Raw genomic sequence first — 20,030 nt, forward strand, 5'->3', positions numbered from 1 at the left:
CTTTTTAAACGGAGTACATCCGCACACCTATCTGTAGACATGAAGCCTGTAGTCTGAGGGATTGTGGGGAATACATAGTGAATAAGTGTGAGTGTGTGTGCGTGTGCCTTCAGGCTACACATTGTCTCCTACACGCCTGTTTTGAACCTTAATAAGCCCAGCCTACTCTGAGCTCCCTGGATGTGAGAGGGGAGAGAAAATGCTTTTCTTACACTTCAATTTCACGCATATTTCCTTTGCGACTAATGAGAGCCTTAAATACGGCGCCAGACGTCAGGCACGGCTGTGAAGGCTGACATTTTCACATTCAGCGGCACCTTGTCACCGCGGATGAAGTCCCTCTACCTGGCAGCTGAAGGGTGTGTGGGTGTGTGTGTGTGTGTGGTTGTTGGTCTATAACTGTGTGTCGGAGTTTATCAGTGAGGTGGTTTTGGTGACAGGACCTGACGCAAAACATATTCAGCAGCTAGAAGAAGAGAACAGACCACGAGGACAAAATATGAAGTTGAGAAACAATCCTCCATCCCTCCTTCTCCACCTCCTCTATTGTGGGCGAATGGCCTGCTTCATGGAGAGGCAATGGGCCTAGTGTCTGTACCCAACTAACTAACTGTCCTGATAGACTGCATTTAATTGTTGTTGCGCATAGCTGAGGACTCGAAAGCCACGTGCTGATCGTTGCTGCATTGTTGTCATCCTCCATGAGGCCTAAACAACGGCCTCCTCTCTCTTTGTCTTTTTTAAAAATCTACTGTACACACAAAATGGAAGTGTGGGTTAATTACAGAGCGGGGAATAAAATGGTGAAAATGAGACAGCTAAGTGCCAGGATTTATGCAATTATCTGCTACATCCAGTCAAGGAGATGAAGGGGGAAGGGCAGATCTCCGTTCGCATACTGTTGCGTTTGTGAATGGAGATGCCACGCAGCTACGAGTTACCTGCTGTTCAGTATTCACTATGTGGTTTCTATTTCCCTTTTCCTATGTGGCCCAACACATTCGAATGGAGACGATGTAGAAAGAAAGGAACACGTATGGCTGATACGCACACTTGATGGACATGTGATACTGGTGCCACCGCTATAGTGCTTGGGTGGTGTCTGTCTCTGAGGCTCCCCATAGTGGCCCCTGATATGGCCCATAGGCTATTCCTGTTCCAGGCAGGGCTTTGTGGAGACACACAGGATGATGGTGTGACAGCTTTCATCTTCTGCAGGGCCCTGCGACTCACTGTAAACTCGTCTGGAGCTCATCACCGGCCAGAAACAATTTTCAGTTTAATGTGCTCATTAGAAAACGCACAGCACCTACATAATCGTGAGCCACGACACACAGTGTTATTGCAAAAAAAAAAAAAAACGGTTTCCTTTTAATGCTGCAGTAGAAAAAAAGGTTATATGAAGTCATATAATGGGTGCTTCATTGTCAACAACAACAACAACAACAACAAAAACACGGCACAGAATGCATAACAGTGTCTGTGCTGTTTACATGCCAATATTTTACACTTAAGATTTCCTTACACTGGCAGCTGTCAGTTACTTCAGCAAATGAACTGCCAAAAAAATGGAGCAGAACTGTCAATCAGAGGTGAGGTAACTATGGTTACCTTTCATATCCCCAAAAGATAACGCTGCAGTGCGGAATTGTGGGAGAGTAATTAGACAGAGAAAAAAAAGAAAGAAATACCAATCCAAAAGGCATCCTACGATATGAAACAACAACCAAGAGTGCTTATAAATAAAACGTGTGGAATTCTCCATTACTTCATAAAGTAACATCTGTTGTACAACCTTTTGTCTTTTTAACGTTCAAATACCGGCACATGTACTGTCTTGTACTAGAGGTTTAACCCTTTGAGCACGAGGTGGAAATAAAAGAGTTCTGGGTCATTTTGTTCCTCTTATTTTCATATCATTGGATTAAATAACATATTTTACAAAACTATTGTGCAAAACAATTTCATTCATGTCTTCATATATTGTGCACCAGTAGACAGTCATACTCCTCTTAAATTAAAAATATAAAAATGATGCATAATTTAGACAGGAATTAGTATATATGTTTTTAGATACATTTTTACACAGACCTGAATTCATAGAGGCCCCTGATTAAACAAAGTAAACGAGTTCAGATTGAGATTTTGCATCACGTACGATGCATCTTTAGAGATTGGCTGTTGGACAGGGACGTGGTGCTTTCACTGTGCAGCTTACAAACCACACAATAGCTTGGTCAATTCCAATCTAAAATAGTTTGTTTTGAGAAGGGTTTTGGGATCATTCGGGTAGAAGTGCTTTGGCCGTACTCAGAGGGTTAAATTTCAGATGCTGACACCAGCACATAAAGATCACATTAACAAAAAGAGAGGGAAAGAGAGAGAAAAGAAAAGTGCACCAGATTTAGTTAACCAAATGTTCAACTAAACTGTTTCATTTATGCATGCAGCTTATCGCATCTCAAAGGATGCCAGAATATAAAGAAATCAAATCCAATTTACACAACTTTCAAATACATACCACTTCATTTTAAAATATTGTTCAACCTTCATTTGTTTTATCAGTGACAACAGCACCTCTTTCTTCAACACTGCACATTTAGAAAATGACCGTCTTTTCATAAAAAGGAGAGCATAAACAAACAAAAGCTTCTTGGGCCAGAGTGAGTCTCCCTTTTAAAGAAAATCAGAAACCATGTGCCGAAACTAAACAGTAGTTCCACGGCATCTTTGTGCAGTTTCATCACTTAATAGTTTTTAGTCCTTTTTTTTTGAAAGAAATGTCTGTGAAAGGCTAAAGATAGACCAAGAGAGAACGGGACCAGAGAGAGAGAGAGAGAGAGAGAGAGAGAGAGAGAGAGAGAGAGAGTGCAGCATGTCCACAGCTTAGTGCTACTGTTTCTCAAGCTCACACACATACATAAGGTGGTCCTCTGGGGATTTCCCATGGGTCTTGCTCAGGTGGAGCTTGACTGCGTGCTTGCTTGCAAAAGTCCGGTTGCAGAGCGTGCACTGATACGAGGTGCTGCTGCCGTCCTCGTCAGGGGAGGGAGATGGGGAGTGGGCGTGGGAGTGGGAGTGAGGGTTGGAGTGGGAGTGGTTGGAGAGCAGTTTTTCGGACAGGCTTTTGGCGTGACGTGAGATCTGGCTGACAAGCTGCTCTCCAGACAGTTTGGCCAGGTCTCGGAGTCTGAAGCCCAGGTGAGACTCCAAGTGGCTGACGTAGGTGGAGGGGGAACGGATCTGAGAAGCACAGTCGCTGCAGAAGAACACTGGGTGGCCTGAGTCCAGGTTCTTTAAGAACTTCGTCCCTCCGGTTCTCCTCAGCTGGTACTTGACGTTGGCCAGCCAGTGGCTGATGGTCGTCATGGAGAGGCCTGTGAAACGGGAGATGTGCATCCTCTCCTGGGGGCTCAGGTCTGACATCACAAACTTTCCATCGCCAGTCTGCCGGAGGCTGGCAGTAAACTGGGCCTGTAGGATCAGCAGGTGTTGAGGGTTCCAGTTGGACTGCCGGCCCTTGCGTTTCTGGGCTGGAGAGATCTCCTCTAGCTCCTCTTGAGTGGAACCCTCGAGGTCAGACCTTTCCGACAGGCTGGTGGGCGTGGAGGACTTGGAAGCTTGACTCTCTGTCAGGTTTCTCAGCATGTCTGATATGTCAGACAGGGCGTTCTCACGCAGCGGGGAGTTGGACATGAACGAGGCCACAGCGGACGAGGCCTTGGCCATGGTGGCTGTGGAGGAGGGGGAGCCCGAGGAGGGTGTTGATGTGGATGACGACAGGGCAGCTGAACCCAGGGAGCTACTCTTTTCATTCTTGCCTTTGGTCAGGTCTATTGGCTGGTCGTTGTTGACGTGGTAGAAGTAGCGGTCTAAGTGCTCGTTGTTTTTTTTGGTCTGAGCTGGGGTGGAAGCGGCGACCGCTGCCTTCTCTGCCAGGCTGTTGCTCATCTTGAAGAGCATGCTCATGGGGTCCAGGGACGGCAGAGCAGGCTTGGCTGCCTTACCCAGGTGGACGTTCATCACGGACTGAAGAGCACTTAGAGGATTGACGAAGGGCTGCTCTGGCGGGTGGTCTGTAATAATGGCTGTGCCGCCACACAAGGCAGAGATGGGGGATTTGACAGCAGACTCCATTCCATTCTCCAGCGACTCCTTCATATTGGCGTCACCGTTACAGTCTTTGTGGCTGCCTCCTCCGATGCTCTCGGGGGTTTTAGACCCTCTCCTCCCTTTAGGGGACTCCCCTCTGGCTGACTCCCCGGCCTCGCTGCTGCAGGGGGAGGGTGTGGCTTGTCTCATTGGGGACGCCCTTACACTGGGCTCCCGCATCTTTTCCTCCACCTTGGCTACTTTCTCAGTCACCTTCTTCACCAGCTCCTCCATGGCGTGGAAGTTGTTTTTGGGGAGAGGAGAGGTCTGGCGGCTGGGCGGGGAGATCAGAGGTTGGTTTTTGGCATTTTGGAAAAGGGTCTCTCCTCCAGGGAACATGTACTTCAGGGCTGAGCTCTTCCCTGAGTTGGCCAGTGAGAGCTTCATGATGTTTGGGAGCTGGTATGCAGCATGGATGCTGGGGTAGCCTCCCCAGCTGGGAGCACCGTTCTGTGCTTTGTTGATGGCTGATGTCACTGTGTTCTCCAAGGACTTCAGGATGTCAAACCCTCCCTTAGGGCTCTCCTCCAGATCCTCCTCTGTTAAGTAAGAGTATTTGGAGGAGATATCAAATTTCTCCTCTGTCTCATCATCTCCGGTCTTCTTGTCTTTGCTGCTGTTAGCGGTTTCCTTCATACATTCCTCTTCCTTCTCCTCCTTCTTAATCTCCACAGCCATGGCAGGGGAAACACTAGAGGGAGGAGGTATGGGTGGAGGAGGTGGGGAGAATGCTGTGGCTGCCAGTGGCACAGACTGGAATTTCTCCTCACCTGCAGAGATGATGGGGATGGGTGTTGGGGGTGACTCCATGATGGGCTTGCCTTTCTTAATGGCAGAGTTTGTGACCTTGATGAAGTGACCGGTCACCATCATGTGTGCTGTTAGCTCCTGAAGTGTGTCGTGGGAGCTGCCACATTCCATGCATTTCAGGATCTGGGACTTCCTGGACTCGAACTGCCATGCATAACTGGCTCCATTCTGGTGTCCGTAACGGTTGTTTGGGGTGATGTAGGGGTTGGATGCCTTCTGGAGGGCGTCATAAGGGTCATTTAGGGAGGGTTTGGGGGTGCACCCATTGGAGTCTGGGGAGCTGGGGATGTCGAGCTCAATGGGGGCTCTCTTCCGGGCGGAGGAGATGATCTTGGCTGCCACAGGAGTCACTGGCTCCTTCAGAGGCACTTTCTGGTAGTGTTTTGTCTTAATCATGTGGACACTGAGGTCCTGCAGAGACTCAAAGGAATGTCCACAGTACATACACTTCAGGACCTTCTGAGCATCTTCTTTCCCTTCCATCTCCAGGAGGGATCGTTTACGTGGCTTGGACCAGCGCTTGGTGCCGTCGCTGTCGGTCTCGTGGTTGTCATCGCGGTAGTGGCCTGTCTCATTCATGTGTACAGTCAGCCCCACCAGCGTGTCGTAGGCAGCACTGCAGTCCTTGCAGCGGAACTTACTGGCACCTGTGAAGATGGAGCCGTAGAGCTTCGTGCTCTGACGGTAGAGCTGCACGGTGCTGAACAGGTTGTTTTGCTCCACTGCAGGGTGGTTGAGCCGGTTCTGGTTCTGAGAGACCTGCTGGAGGGTCTTGGCCACGGCGGACTGGTGCCAGTCGTAACCATTGCCATTGCTGCCACAACTGCTGCTACTGCTGCTGCTGCTGCTGCTGTGGCTGCGTGGAGGTTTCTCCACCGCTGGCGGCTGGGTGAGGTTGAGGTTCAGAGACGACCAGTAAGAGTTGGTCAGGAAGCTGGTGTAGATGGCCTTCATCTGCTCCAGGCTGTCTGGCCCAGTGGTGGCGCCGTCCTCCGTGGCTACAGCTGTGCTGGTGGCCATCGTGACAGAGGAAGATAGCGACAAGGGCGTTAGTGGCACCTTCGCGACCTCCTCCTCATTTCTGAGAGAGGCACTCTCAAAGTCTGACATGCGGTCACTGGACTCACTCAGGTGAGACTCATTGTCCAACTCATGGCCGGAGAAGTCGGCCACGGGGGAGTCGTGGAAACCAGGCCGGTCATTGAAAAGGAAGTCCTTGTCTTGGCACATGTACTTCACCGCAGGCTCCTCCTCCCCGGCAGAGTCCTCCCCCTCCAGGTCCTCATCGAGCAGGGCAGCCTCCTTCTCATCCTCAGGGGCATACGCTGGGGAAACAGAGAGAGAAACAGAGAGAGGATTGTTATTACCACAGCACACCATGTCTAATGATGAAGATCTCCAATTTGGCATTCTTGCGATTCCTTGCATATCAGAAAGCTGATAGAAGTACTGGAATGTTCAGAAAAGCAAAGCAATCACAGACGAGACCACTTCATATCATCGACTGTTGCTGTAATTCCATTTCAACTTCCCCATTGCATTTACATTGTTTTCCAAATGGAGTAAAGTCCCAGCCTCCCTCCCTCCCTCCCACCCCCTTTGTTCTTTACTGCAGAGACTGAGAAAGACAGAGAGAGAAGAGGGAAAGGAAATGGCTCTTCAAACACAACTTGCCACCTTATTCTTCTCAAGGGGCAACAGCTTGAAATTAAAACCAAATTCGAAATTAATGAAGCACATTCTGGAGGTGGCATTCGTTTCTGAAGTAATAAATGACTTGTATCAACCTCCGAGACAGCAGTTCCTGTCTGTCAATGAATATGTCTTACGCTTCTTCTTCAGCCTCTAATGCATTTCTTAACAGACCCGCTCGCCATTTAAGCATGCATTTTCACTCATTACACGGCACGGGCTCGCCTACTTGTAAATAAAAATGAGCTTATGTACGTTTCCAAAGCCAAATCTCTCCGAGCAAAACACATTTACTGCAATTGCAACAGATGAGAAAGTTGAGTTATTATTTACAGTTTAGCCCGGAGAGTATACTTTCAATTTATATTCAAATCCCTCCTGTTTAAAACAATAAAATGTGGATTGCAGTGAGATGGAAAGATACAAATATATATATATTTTTTTAAAAGCACTTCCTATCATTGTCCAGACACATACACATATGTGTTATTTGGTGATTGGAGGCTGTCTGAGAACAGTCGGCCGGAAGACAAGCTGAGATGATAGACAGGACATTGGGATAATTCCGTACATTCCTGACCGTTACTGATTCCTAGCTGTGCATCATCCATTGTCCAGGTATGTAAACTAAAGGCAAGAATGACACTGACCATGGTGTCCCAGTGCACACACTAACAACTGCTAAAGGTCACTTGAATATGAATGCTCTCAACAGTCAGAGCATTATCTCTAAGAAACCTATAAATCACGCTTCAATAAGGGGACACTATAGCAACAAACAAAAAAAAAGCAATCACTTAAAAGAATGGAAGTTTTTTTTTTTTACTAAAACGTATACGAGCTTTGTGGAGAAAGACACAGCCTCTTCAAAAGGGACAGTTCCATCTGGTGACATTTGGGTAGCTACCTCCAGAACCTGCCCGTCATGTCACACAACACGCTCCAGTAGTGTTACTGCTGACTTCTATCTCGGAGCGGTACTGAAGGTGTGAGCACACTGCATCAGCCCAGACGCAGGGGGGATATCTCTGTCATTGTCAGGAGGCTCATTCTGTTGCCTTTGGCAGTGTGGTGCCGTGGGATAAACAGATGCACTGAAACACGCAGCAGCTCCCAGGCGTTGCGCCGCAGTAGAAACGCTGTGCCTCCGGGCAGTCGTCCGTAGCCTTTCGACTGAACGAGCGGGCTGCTTTAATGTTCAATCTCGCACATCGACACGCAGCAAGTTGGAATCGGTTACCTCGTGTGTGCTAGTGTACAAGATGTATACAACATAATACATTGGTGAAACAACTACTGAGCCAGAAGGAAATGTATTCTTACTGCCAATTATTTTGGTAGCATTTCTACTTCAAATGTTCCAACATTTCGGAAGAATGTCACATAAATCTTAGGGATTACACTATTATTGTATAAAAATATATATATATATTTAACCTGGCAGGTCAGTTAAGAACAAATTCTTATTTACATTGACAGCCTACCCCGACCAAACCCTAACGACGCTGGGCCAATTGTGCACCGCCCTATGGGACTCTCAATCACAGCCGGTTGTGATACAGCCTGGAATTGAACCCGTGTCTGTAGTGACTCCTCTAGCAATGAGATGCAGTGCCTTAGACCGCTGCGCCATTCGGGAGCCCCGGAGTAGCCCGTAGAAACGTTTACATTTAGATGCATAATGGACATCTGCCATTTTGTGAACAGATGCAGTGATGCTCAGAAAAGCACAATTGGAATACTGAGCAGCAAAATATGGGACATCTTAACATGTAATCCAATACCACACACAACTCAACAGGCAACCCTGATCAGGCCATGCACACACACACACACGCACACACTGCCATCTGTTCTGAATCAGCCAAAACGACAGCTGTTTAAGAGAAGAATGCCTTTGCTCAGGAAGCAGTCAGAACAGCACTCACATCGAGGCCAAACACCCATGTGAAATCTCCTTCCTCAAAATACAACCCAGACATAAAGCTGTTAAATGTAATTAAAACACACACGGAGAAAGGAAGGCATGGGGGAGGGTCATTTTGACACCAAAGCCAATAAATCTGCAGTGCAACCTTTGCTACCGCACTAAATATAAACGTATAGTTCACCTAAAACATCATTGCAACACTGATTTTAATGTCATTAAAATGTGCAACTGAAAACACAGCGAGAGGCCAAAGTAATATGCCTCTCTCTGTGCCAATGCCAAGTCATTTTCCTACTGAACCTCCTACCTCCCTCTCAAGTGTGAACAAACCAGCCAAAACACTAACCTTGACCTGAATATGACAGAACAAAAACCAACATTGCGTGTGTGTGTGTGTGTGGGTGCGTGCAAGGGTGTGTGGGTGCGTGCGTGCGTGCGTGTGTGTGTGTGTGTGGGTGCGTGCGTGCGTGTGGGTGCATGCGTGTGGTGCATGCGTGTGTGTGTGTGTGGCGTGTGGGTGCGTGCGTGTGGGTGCATGCGTGTGTGTGTGTGTGGGTGCGTGCGTGTGGGTGCATGCGTGTGTGTGTGTGTGGGTGCGTGCGTGCGTACGAAGACAATGAAAGAGATACTGAAAGAGAAAGGGAGGCATTTGTGTGAATGATTCCGTTATTTACATGTGTCTATGTGTGTCTTGCATTAAAGGTATATGGAGATGGAATGTGAGGCAACACATTCAGCACAAAACACCTACTTAAACATCAGCTTTTAGCCTCAGGCATAGAGAGTGGAGAGAGCGAGAGAGAAAGACCGGAATAGATGTGGTAGGTAGGAGGGAAGACAGGCAGAGAGGAAGGAGGGAGGCCTTGGAATGACCTCAAACCTGAGGCCACACAGGGAGCATCTCACAGGCCTCTGGACCGGCGCCAGGCCACAGGGCCCCTAAAGTGACCGTGGATGTGTGTTCCAATACTGAGCTTTCAGCCCTGGCGCAGGCATGGCCAAGCGCTCTCCGCCACGCAGGTGCTCTTTTAATTAGAAAAACGGGATGGCAAGAAAAAAGGGAGAGCAAGTGAAAATAACCTCTGAATTAACTGTCAGCGGGGAGGAAGAGAGTTTGATCTCATTTGCGGTGGGATATTAAGAGAGAAGACCCATTGAGAATGGCTCTTTGAAATGGGGGGAAAGATGTGTGCTTTTGGGATTGGGACCACAGAACCCAGAGCGATTAGTTGACTTCTCAAAATAACACGTGTATCTGTATCAAAGGATTCCATGTCCAAAACAAATTCCGCTCTGAGCCCCCAATGTATTTCCATTATATGTCACGTCCATCTGATATCGTGTCAATTAATGCACTGTATATGTTTAAGGGGAAAACCAAACCTCAGGAATCCAATTTTTCACTCATTTTTTTTTGTTCCCGTATAGTATTCCCTCTTCTAATTCTTGCCTAACATTTGATACATGCGGGCCAGTTGCTGTTCTATCTCAGTAGCAAATTATTCTGAAAAAGCTCTTTCCATAAAAGGTCAATTCTGGTTGACATGATTGTATACAAGTCAATACAAACACTAAGGGTTCATTTTAGTCAATAAGTATGCGGCTAGGATACAGATCATCATCGTTACATAATCACTCCGCAGGCAAATCATCCACACAGGCTCTCTATTACAGTATGTTTACAGAACTGTTTAGGAGTGAAACTGTGGAATGCATGACACACACTGCGTGTGTGTGTGTGTGTGTGTGTGTGTGTGTGTGTGTGTGTGTGTGTGTGTGTGTGTTTGGGGGTGGGGGTCTGTAGCCACATGCCTTTCTGCAGTTTCACAGCTTTGGTTTGAGGGGCAGTTTCAGACAGACCACGGGATGGATTTTTATCAGACGACAGAGACTTCATTAGCTGTCTCTTTCCGAGGGCTGGGTCATGGGAGCATTTCTTCAAGGAACAAGCAGGAAGGAATCATCACGGTAGCCAATCAAATATCATTTACTTGGCCTGGTTAGAACGGAGAAGAGGAGCAAAAACCCGCAGGTACCGAGAATACCTTTCTGTGTCGAGGTGAAGGTGGAAAGGAGAAGAAGGGCTCAATGTTTGGTAATGAACCATGCTAAATATAGCACCAAGCCCCACCTTCATAATGGGAGGTAGGTAGCTCCAATACAGCAGTAGGCCTATCTGCTAAATGAGATCATTAGAAGGAGAACGGTTAGTCGCCTTAAGCTGACACTGCCAGTGTGGTAGTGGAGAATATGAGATAGCAGCAGACCCTGTCTCTGTCCCTCCTCTCTCCTCCCCTCAGATCCCCCTCTGATGAGATCCTATACCTCCCTTTTCTCCACCCCCCTCGCCATTCGCCTCTGCCATGATCCGCGTTAATGAAGTTAATTGAATCTGAGATCAATAATGCTTAATTATTGTGATTTGACATGCACAGACAAATTGGTTGGGCGGCTGTGTGCGTTCTAATCTAGTGTGTATTCAAGTGTGTGTGTGTGTGTGTGTGTGTGTGTGTGTGTGTGTGTGTGTGTGTGTGTGTGTGTGTGTGTGTGTGTGTGTGTGTGTGTGTGTGTGCAGGAAGGTGGGTAAGGGGCAATTGCTGGCCGGAGCGAGGGATTGAAGAAAGGGAGAATGGAGGCGAGGGAGGCGTGCCATCGATCGTAGAGAGACGCCCCATCGACCCAGACGCCTGACGAATGAGCCAGGTCTCCAAGGCTACAAGTAAACACTGCCTCCAAAAAGAAAAGGCTACTTTAACCAGCCTCCCTACCCCGCCCAGACATCTCTGTACAGCCCAAGACCACCAGGACCCATTGAGGTGGATTCAAATCGCAATGTAGCAGAGAGAGAGAGAGAGAGAGAGAGAGAGAGAGAGAGAGAGACAGAGACAGAGAGAGAGAGAGACAGAGAGCGAGACAGAGAGACAGAGAGAGAGAGAGACAGAGAGAGAGAGAGACAGAGACAGACAGAGAGACAGAGACAGAGAGAGAGACAGGGACAGACAGACAGACAGAGAGAGAGAGTGAGAGAGAGACAGAGACAGAGCGAGAGAGAGACAGACAGAGAGACAGAGAGAGAGAGACAGAGACAGAGAGCCAGACAGAGAGAGACAGAGAGAGAGAGACAGAGAGAGAGACAGAGAGAGAGAGAGAGAGAGAGAGAGAGAGACAGACAGACAGACAGACAGACAGACAGACAGAGTGAGACAGAGAGAGAGAGAGACAGAGACAGACAGAGAGACAGACAGAGAGAGACAGAGAGAGACAGAGACAGACAGAGAGACAGAGACAGACAGAGAGAGAGACAGACAGAGAGACAGAGAGAGAGAGAGTGAGACAGAGACAGAGCGAGAGAGAGACAGAGACAGACAGAGAGACAGAGAGAGAGAGACAGAGACAGAGAGCCAGACAGAGAGAGACAGAGAGAGAGAGAGACAGAGAGAGAGACAGAGAGAGAGAGAGAGACAGAGACAGAGACAGACAGAGAGTGAGACAGAGAGAGAGAGACAGAGAGAGACAGAGTGAGAGAGAGAGAGAGAGAGAGAGAATGCAAAGGAATCTGTGACATGGGGATACATATCAACAGCACCTGAAAATGACCTAGGGACTACGCATTGTAATTGCATATACATTGAGCTGACGGGCTGGCCAATGCCTGTGTGATGATGAGGCGAGGTGAGCGTATATCTGAGTGGGGGTGGATTAGGGGAGATAGAACAGGTTAGGTAAGAGCGGCGGCGGAGGGAGCGGCGGCGGAGGGAGCGGCGGCGGAGGGAGCGGCGGCGGAGGGAGCAGGGTGGAACTGTAAGATTATGCATGAACACCGGTGCGAGCGCGGCTAATCGGCTGCTCATGCCACTCAGTTGGAGAGCAGCTGACAGCGTATTTACACACCGTGCCTCGCCGTGCCGCCGGCTCCAGGTGCCTGCCTACATGCCTGGGCCCTCCCTTCGCCAGGGTGCTTCCCCAGCCCATCCCCACGCCTTGACACTCCACAGCGCCCGAGTGCAGAGTGCTACTGACGCGTTCTCAACTCAACAAATAGGAGACCCCCCCCTCCCCAAACCCTTCCTATCTATGCTCTCAGAGTCGGGAGACGGGATGAGAGGCTGGGGGTGTAGAAATAAAATAAGGATTCCCTATCTAGAAATGAAAGAAACCTTAAGTTCAGGTTGCTTTCTTAAATGGTACCATTTAATGTACAAATGACCTCGACTAACCTGCACATTGAATCGGTACCGGTACCCCCTGTATAAAGCCTCGTTATTATTATGTCATTTAATTGTGTTACTTTCTTTTATTTTAGTACTTCAGCTCATTTAGTAAATATTTTCTTAACTCTATTTATTGAACTGGTTGGTTAAGGGCCTGTGAGTAAGCATTTCACAGTAAGTTCTACACCTGTTGTATTCAGCATTTCACAGTAAGTTCTACACCTGTTGTATTCAGCATTTCACAGTAAGTTCTACACCTGTTGTATTCAGCATTTCACGGTAAGTTCTACACCTGTTGTATTCAGCATTTCACAGTAAGTTCTACACCTGTTGTATTCAGCATTTCACAGTAAGTTCTACACCTGCTGTATTCAGCATTTCACAGTAAGTTCTACACCTGTTGTATTCAGCATTTCACAGTAAGTTCTACACCTGTTGTATTCAGCATTTCACAGTAAGTTCTACACCTGTTGTATTCAGCATTTCACAGTAAGTTCTACACCTGTTGTATTCAGCATTTCACAGTAAGTTCTACACCTATTGTATTCTGCATTTCACAGTAAGTTCTACACCTGTTGTATTCAGCATTTCACAGTAAGTTCTACACCTGTTGTATTCAGCATTTCACAGTAAGTTCTACACCTGTTGTATTCAGCATTTCACGGTAAGTTCTACACCTGTTGTATTCAGCATTTCACGGTAAGTTCTACACCTGTTGTATTCAGCATTTCACAGTAAGTTCTACACCTATTGTATTCAGCATTTCACGGTAAGTTCTACACCTGTTGTATTCAGCATTTCACAGTAAGTTCTACACCTGTTGTATTCTGCATTTCACAGTAAGTTCTACACCTGTTGTATTCAGCATTTCACAGTAAGTTCTACACCTGTTGTATTCAGCATTTCACAGTAAGTTCTACACCTGTTGTATTCAGCATTTGACGGTAGGTTCTACACCTGTTATATTCAGCATTTCACAGTAAGTTCTACACCTGTTGTATTCAGCATTTCACAGTAAGTTCTACACCTGTTGTATTCAGCATTTCACAGTAAGTTCTACACCTGTTGTATTCAGCATTTCACAGTAAGTTCTACACCTGTTGTATTCAGCATTTCACAGTAAATTCTACACCTGTTGTATTCAGCATTTCACAGTAAGTTCTACACCTGTTGTATTCAGCATTTCCCGGTAAGTTCTACACCTGTTGTATTCAGCATTTCACGGTAGGTTCTACACCTGTTGTATTCAGCATTTCACGGTAGGTTCTACACCTATTGTATTCAGCATTTCACAGTAAGTTCTACACCTGTTGTATTTAGCATTTCACAGTAAGTTCTACACCTGTTGTATTCAGCATTTCACGGTAAGTTCTACACCTGTTGTATTCAGCATTTCACAGCAAGTTCTACACCTGTTGTATTCAGCATTTCACGGTAAGTTCTACACCTGTTGTATTCGGCGCATGTGACAAATACAATTTGATTGATTGATTTGCTTTGCTCAGTGTTCACAGACAAGTGGAGGAGCATTGTGCTGGGAGACGCTGACTAAGATGTTCCGGAATAAAAGCAGTGTCAGTCGAGGCATTCCCCACAAACCAATAAAAACAACGTTAATGACCAAAACCCCTACTTTGTCGGTTTTGTACTCATTTTGGATTCCCTCACCACGATTAGTATCTTGACTTTATCACTCTTAACTAAAACCCACATAAAACCAAGGAAATAGTCGGTGGCGAATCCTAGACTGTCAGACACGTCGAGCATTGACACGGAGTGCCGTGTTTCTCAAAATTACACACGGGCTCAAAATGACCCCGTTCAGACAGGTCCTCCGACACACCACACAGCTCTGAACGGACTTCCCCCTGAGAGACAGTCTTACTGTGAAGTTCACAAAGGCAGAGACAAGGTCAACATTTTCCCAGTTGGCCTGAATGACTAATAGAGACCTGGTTTCTGTGTGAAATGCTGGCAAACAGTAGAGGAGGCACGAATCATTAGAGCAATCGTTTTTCTCTGTCTTGTCCGTCCCATCACATCTACCACCAAGATGAATACCCCTCAATAGGCCGATGAGTAGTTGATCCGTGGGAATTTGCCCCCGAGTGGCGCAGCGGTCGAAGACACTGTATCTCAGCGCAAAGAGGGGTCGCTGCAGTTACCTGGGTCGAATCTGGGCCGCGTCACATCCGGGCCGTGATCGGGAGTCCCATAGGGCCGGCGCACAATTGGCCCAGCGTCGTCCGGGTTTGGCCGGAGAATTTGTTCTCAACTGACTTGCCTAGTTCGATAAAATACTAAATAAAATAAAAACAAATATGACTGTTTCTTTCTGTCTCACACACCCCCTCAGTCGCAACTAGAATAGACGGTGTCTGACAGAGACCGTGTCTGGCACAGGCATAGTGGTTCACAGAGGATGTGATTACATATTAAAACAGAAACACTAAAAAAGGACCTCTTCATATGCATACAAACTGCCTGTGTATATTAGTCTATCTAGCCAGGGGGTTATGATAATTGACTCCCTAAACATCCATTACTATGCCTCTCTCTGATGCTCCCTGCATGAGACAGCGGCCAATGGAATCACCCCCTGACATTTAGACGTGGGCTGGGCTGGGCTGGGCTGGGCTGGGGGGTTATGAGCTGTGCGCCAGCATCCCTTCTAGCACTGTCTCAACACGGCCCATGGACAGACAGCACACACACTAACCATCAAGCAGAGACGATGATCTCGAGCAAATTGTCCGCCAGCCTCCCTTTGTTATTCAGATGTGCACCACTTGGAGCAGTCACATTCCTAAAGCGCAGGGCAACCAGAGGTCACAGTCGTCCGTTCCCAGGGGGAGGGAGTGGAGGGAGGGATTGGGGGACTGCTGGGGTGTACACAGTCATCCAACCAGGGCCGAGCAGGAAACATAATTTCCAACATCTCTCATCATTATCTCCTGGAGTCTCTCTGGTATCTCCTTGAGTCTCTCTCTGTGTTCCGTCCTTCCTTGCCCCCCCTCTCTCAATGCTCTATCCTTCCCTGTTCTGCCCTGCCTCCCCCTCAATGGTCTATCCTTCCCTGTACTGCCCTGCCTCCCCCTTTCTCAATGCTCTATCCTTCCCTGTACTGCCCTGCCTCCCCCTCTCTCAATGCTCTATCCTTCCCTGTTCTGCCCTGCCTCCCCCTCTCTCAATGGTCTATCCTTCCCTGTACTGCCCTGCCTCCCCCTCTCTCAATGCTCTATCCTTCCCTGTTCTGCCCTGCCTCCCCCTCTCTCAATGCTCTATCCGTCCCTGTACTGCCCTGCCTCCCCCTCTCTCAATGATCTATCCTTCCCTGTTCTGCCCTGCCTCCCCCTCTCTCAATGATCTATCCTTCCCTGTACTGCCCTGCCTCCCCTCTCTCAATGATCTATCCTTCCCTGTTCTGCCCTGTCTCCCCCTCTCTCAATGCTCTATCCTTCCCTGTACTGCCCTGCCTCCCCCTCTCTCAATGCTCTATCATTCCCTGTTCTGCCCTGCCTCCCCCTCTCTCAATGCTCTATCCTTCCCTGTACTGCCCTGCCTCCCCCTCTCTCAATGCTCTATCCTTCCCTGTACTGCCCTGCCTCCCCCTCTCTCAATGCTCTATCCTTCCCTGTACTGCCCTGCCTCCCTCTCTCTCAATGCTCTATCCTTCCCTGTACTGCCCTGCCTCCCCCTCTCTCAATGCTCTATCCTTCCCTGTTCTGCCCTGCCTCCCCCTCTCCCAATGCTCTATCCTTCCCTGTACTGCCCTGCCTCCCCCTCTCTCAATGCTCTATCCTTCCCTGTACTGCCCTGCCTCCCCCTCTCTCAATGCTCTATCCTTCCCTGTTCTGCCCTGCCTCCCCCTCTCAATGCTCTATCCTTCCCTGTACTGCCCTGCCTCCCCCTCTCTCAATGCTCTATCCTTCCCTGTACTGCCCTGCCTCCCCCTCTCTCAATGCTCTATCCTTCCCTGTTCTGCCCTGCCTCCCCCTCTCTCAATGCTCTATCCTTCCCTGTATGCCCTTCCCCTCTCTCAATGCTCTATCCTTCCCTGTACTGCCCTGCCTCCCCTCTCTCAATGCTCTATCCTTCCCTGTTCTGCCCTGCCTCCCCCTCTCTCAATGCTCTATCCTTCCCTGTTCTGCCCTGCCTCCCCCTCTCTCAATGCTCTATCCTTCCCTGTACTGCCCTGCCTCCCCTCTCTCAATGCTCTATCCTTCCCTGTTCTGCCCTGCCTCCCCCTCTCTCAATGCTCTATCCGTCCCTGTACTGCCCTGCCTCCCCCTCTCTCAATGCTCTATCCTTCCCTGTACTGCCCTGCCTCCCCCTCTCAATGCTCTATCCTTCCCTGTTCTGCCCTGCCTCCCCCTCTCTCAATGCTCTATCCTTCCCTGTACTGCCCTGCCTCCCCCTCTCTCAATGCTCTATCCTTCCCTGTACTGCCCTGCCTCCCCCTCTCTCAATGCTCTATCCTTCCCTGTTCTGCCCTGCCTCCCCCTCTCTCAATGCTCTATCCTTCCCTGTACTGCCCTGCCTCCCCCTCGCTCAATGCTCTATCCTTCCCTGTACTGCCCTGCCTCCCCCTCTCTCAATGCTCTATCCTTCCCTGTTCTGCCCTGCCTCCCCCTCTCTCAATGCTCTATCCTTCCCTGTTCTGCCCTGCCTCCCCCTCTCTCAATGCTCTATCCTTCCCTGTACTGCCCTGCCTCCCCCTCTCTCAATGCTCTATCCTTCCCTGTTCTGCCCTGCCTCCCCCTCTCTCAATGCTCTATCCGTCCCTGTACTGCCCTGCCTCCCCCTCTCTCAATGCTCTATCCTTCCCTGTGCCCTGCTCTCTCAATGGTCTATCCTTCCCTGTACTGCCCTGCCTCCCCCTCTCTCAATGCTCTATCCTTCCCTGTACTGCCCTGCCTCCCCCTCTCCCAATGCTCTATCCTTCCCTGTACTGCCCTGCCTCCCCCTCTCTCAATGCTTTATCCTTCCCTGTACTGCCCTGCCTCCCCCTCTCCCAATGCTCTATCCTTCCCTGTACTGCCCTGCCTCCCCCTCTCCCAATGCTCTATCCTTCCCTGTACTGCCCTGCCTCCCCCTCTCAATGCTCTATCCTTCCCTGTACTGCCCTGCCTCCCCCTCTCAATGCTCTATCCTTCCCTGTACTGCCCTGCCTCCCCCTCTCAATGCTCTATCCTTCCCTGTACTGCCCTGCCTCCCCTCTCTCAATGCTCTATCCTTCCCTGTACTGCCCTGCCTCCCCCTCTCTCAATGCTCTATCCTTCCCTGTACTGCCCTGCCTCCCGCTCTCTGCTCGAGTCCCACTCAGAACAGAATCACAAGACTGTGTCAGTCTACCATTAGAGAGGGCTGCTGGGTAATGGGAGAGAACAGATTTGGCTGCGATCCCTTCGGCCTTGCTGTACTTTCTCTGAACACGCACAGACACCCACACACACCCACACACATACCCACACACACCCACACCCCCCCCCCCACACACACACACACACAGACACACACACACCCACACACACACATACCCACACACACACACACACACACACACACACACACACACACACCCACACACACACACAAATACACACTCAAACGACAAGCCTGACATAGATAAGACAAACAGAAAACACACGGCATCAAAGAAGAGAATACTGAATTCAAACCCTGAAATCCCTGAAACCCTGAAACACACCCAGAGAAGGACGACACACACAGACTATAACAAAAATGTTAGAGGGGAAATAATAGCTATTTCCAAAGCATAATACCCAGTGTTAAGAGCAGTCGGCTCTGTGATTTAGGTGGTCTGTGGAGATGTCAGTCTGCAGTCCCTGGGAAAGGGAGGAGAGAGCAGTCCTAATGGGGAAGTGGCAGCCAGCTCGGCGCTCGCTCCCAGCTCCCATCCCTGCTCTAGATTTGGTTTGTCACTGGATATCCATTACCTGCCAGTCTCCTCTGATCTCTTTGGACAGCCCTGATCAAAAGATGTCATTTGACCTACTCGGCTCGGCTCGGCCGGGAAGTTAGCGCCGGGCCACGGGGAGGCGCGGGACGACCTGCCCGCAAATAAAACGACAGCATCACTTTAACGTCCCGTCATGTACGGGAGGGCGATTATGATAATGCCAGATCTGTCAGAACACAAACGGACAGAAAGGCAGATCGCCGGCGCTGCCGCTAATGTGGAGGATACAGCCCTCTCCTCTCTCTCTCGTCATAGTCTCCCTCTCCCGCTCACACACACTCACACTCTTGTCTCTTTCGTTATTGGGCTGGTGTGAAGGTGGAGAGGGAGAGGGCGAGAGGGCTCCAGCAGCTGAGAGGGTGGCCAGGGCTACTGTGGTTGTTTGAGGCTGTGTCAGGTCTAATCTGCTAGCATGCCCTGGGCCCCACTGCATCCTAATGCCGACATGTTTGTTTATACTGATTTAGTCGCGGGGTGACGCTCCAGAAAAGATTGCGGGCACCTGATTTCTTCTGATTCTGCCCGGGCTAAGTTTAAAAGGCAGCGTTCGGGGGTTGAGCTGTGGGCTGGACTGGAGCCATGACTTACAAACACGCATGTCGACACGGGCGCACACACACACATGCACACGCACACACGCACGCACGCACACACACACACACACGCACGCACACACGCGCACACACACGCACGCACACACACGCACGCACACGCACACGCACACACACGACACACGCACACGCACGCACACGCACACACACACACACACGCACACACACACATCCTCCCACACACTAACAAAAAGAGGCATTCACACCCCCAACCACAATGGGAAACTTTGCTGGGCCGTTGAGCAATAAACGGTATGAAGTGTGTAGCGTTTTAGAGGAAAGAGAAACAGCAGTAAAGCTGGAAAACAGCCGCACTCCGAGGTCATTTAGACTGCAAAAAAAACACAAACCATTTAGATTGAGCATTATCTTTTAATTTAATCTTGAATGATTTATAATCCATCACGCAAGGCTTCAGCCACATCCAATTATTCTCCGTGGCTTGATTGACAACAAAGGTGATTTATGAAGCTAATAAAAAGTGATGTGCTCTCAGCTCCCTGTGAAAGTAGCCAACCGGACTGAGACTTTAAAGAGACACTGGGCCTCCTTTCTTTAGGGCCTGCCCACTTCCTGAGTGCAGACGAGATCAATAGCCCAGGCCTTTGGGTGGAGAGGGTGTTATGTTGGGTGGGGTGGGG

General features: G+C 49.1%; 1 protein-coding gene across 2 annotated transcripts in view; it reads right to left on the reverse strand.

The window, feature by feature from the left end:
- Positions 1 to 1,260: 1,260 nt before the first annotated feature.
- Positions 1,261 to 20,030, reverse strand: part of LOC112244897 (teashirt homolog 3-like) — a 42,472-nt gene continuing 23,702 nt past the window's right edge. For both annotated transcript variants that reach the window (XM_042330850.1, XM_042330851.1), the window contains one exon: positions 1,261 to 6,287. In XM_042330850.1, the coding sequence (XP_042186784.1) occupies positions 2,893 to 6,287 (3,395 nt within the window). In that variant the 3' untranslated portion in view covers positions 1,261 to 2,892. The remainder of the gene's footprint in view (positions 6,288 to 20,030) is intronic.

This window comes from Oncorhynchus tshawytscha, linkage group LG12 (genome assembly GCF_018296145.1).
Source record: "Oncorhynchus tshawytscha isolate Ot180627B linkage group LG12, Otsh_v2.0, whole genome shotgun sequence".
Classification (NCBI taxonomy): domain Eukaryota; kingdom Metazoa; phylum Chordata; class Actinopteri; order Salmoniformes; family Salmonidae; genus Oncorhynchus; species Oncorhynchus tshawytscha.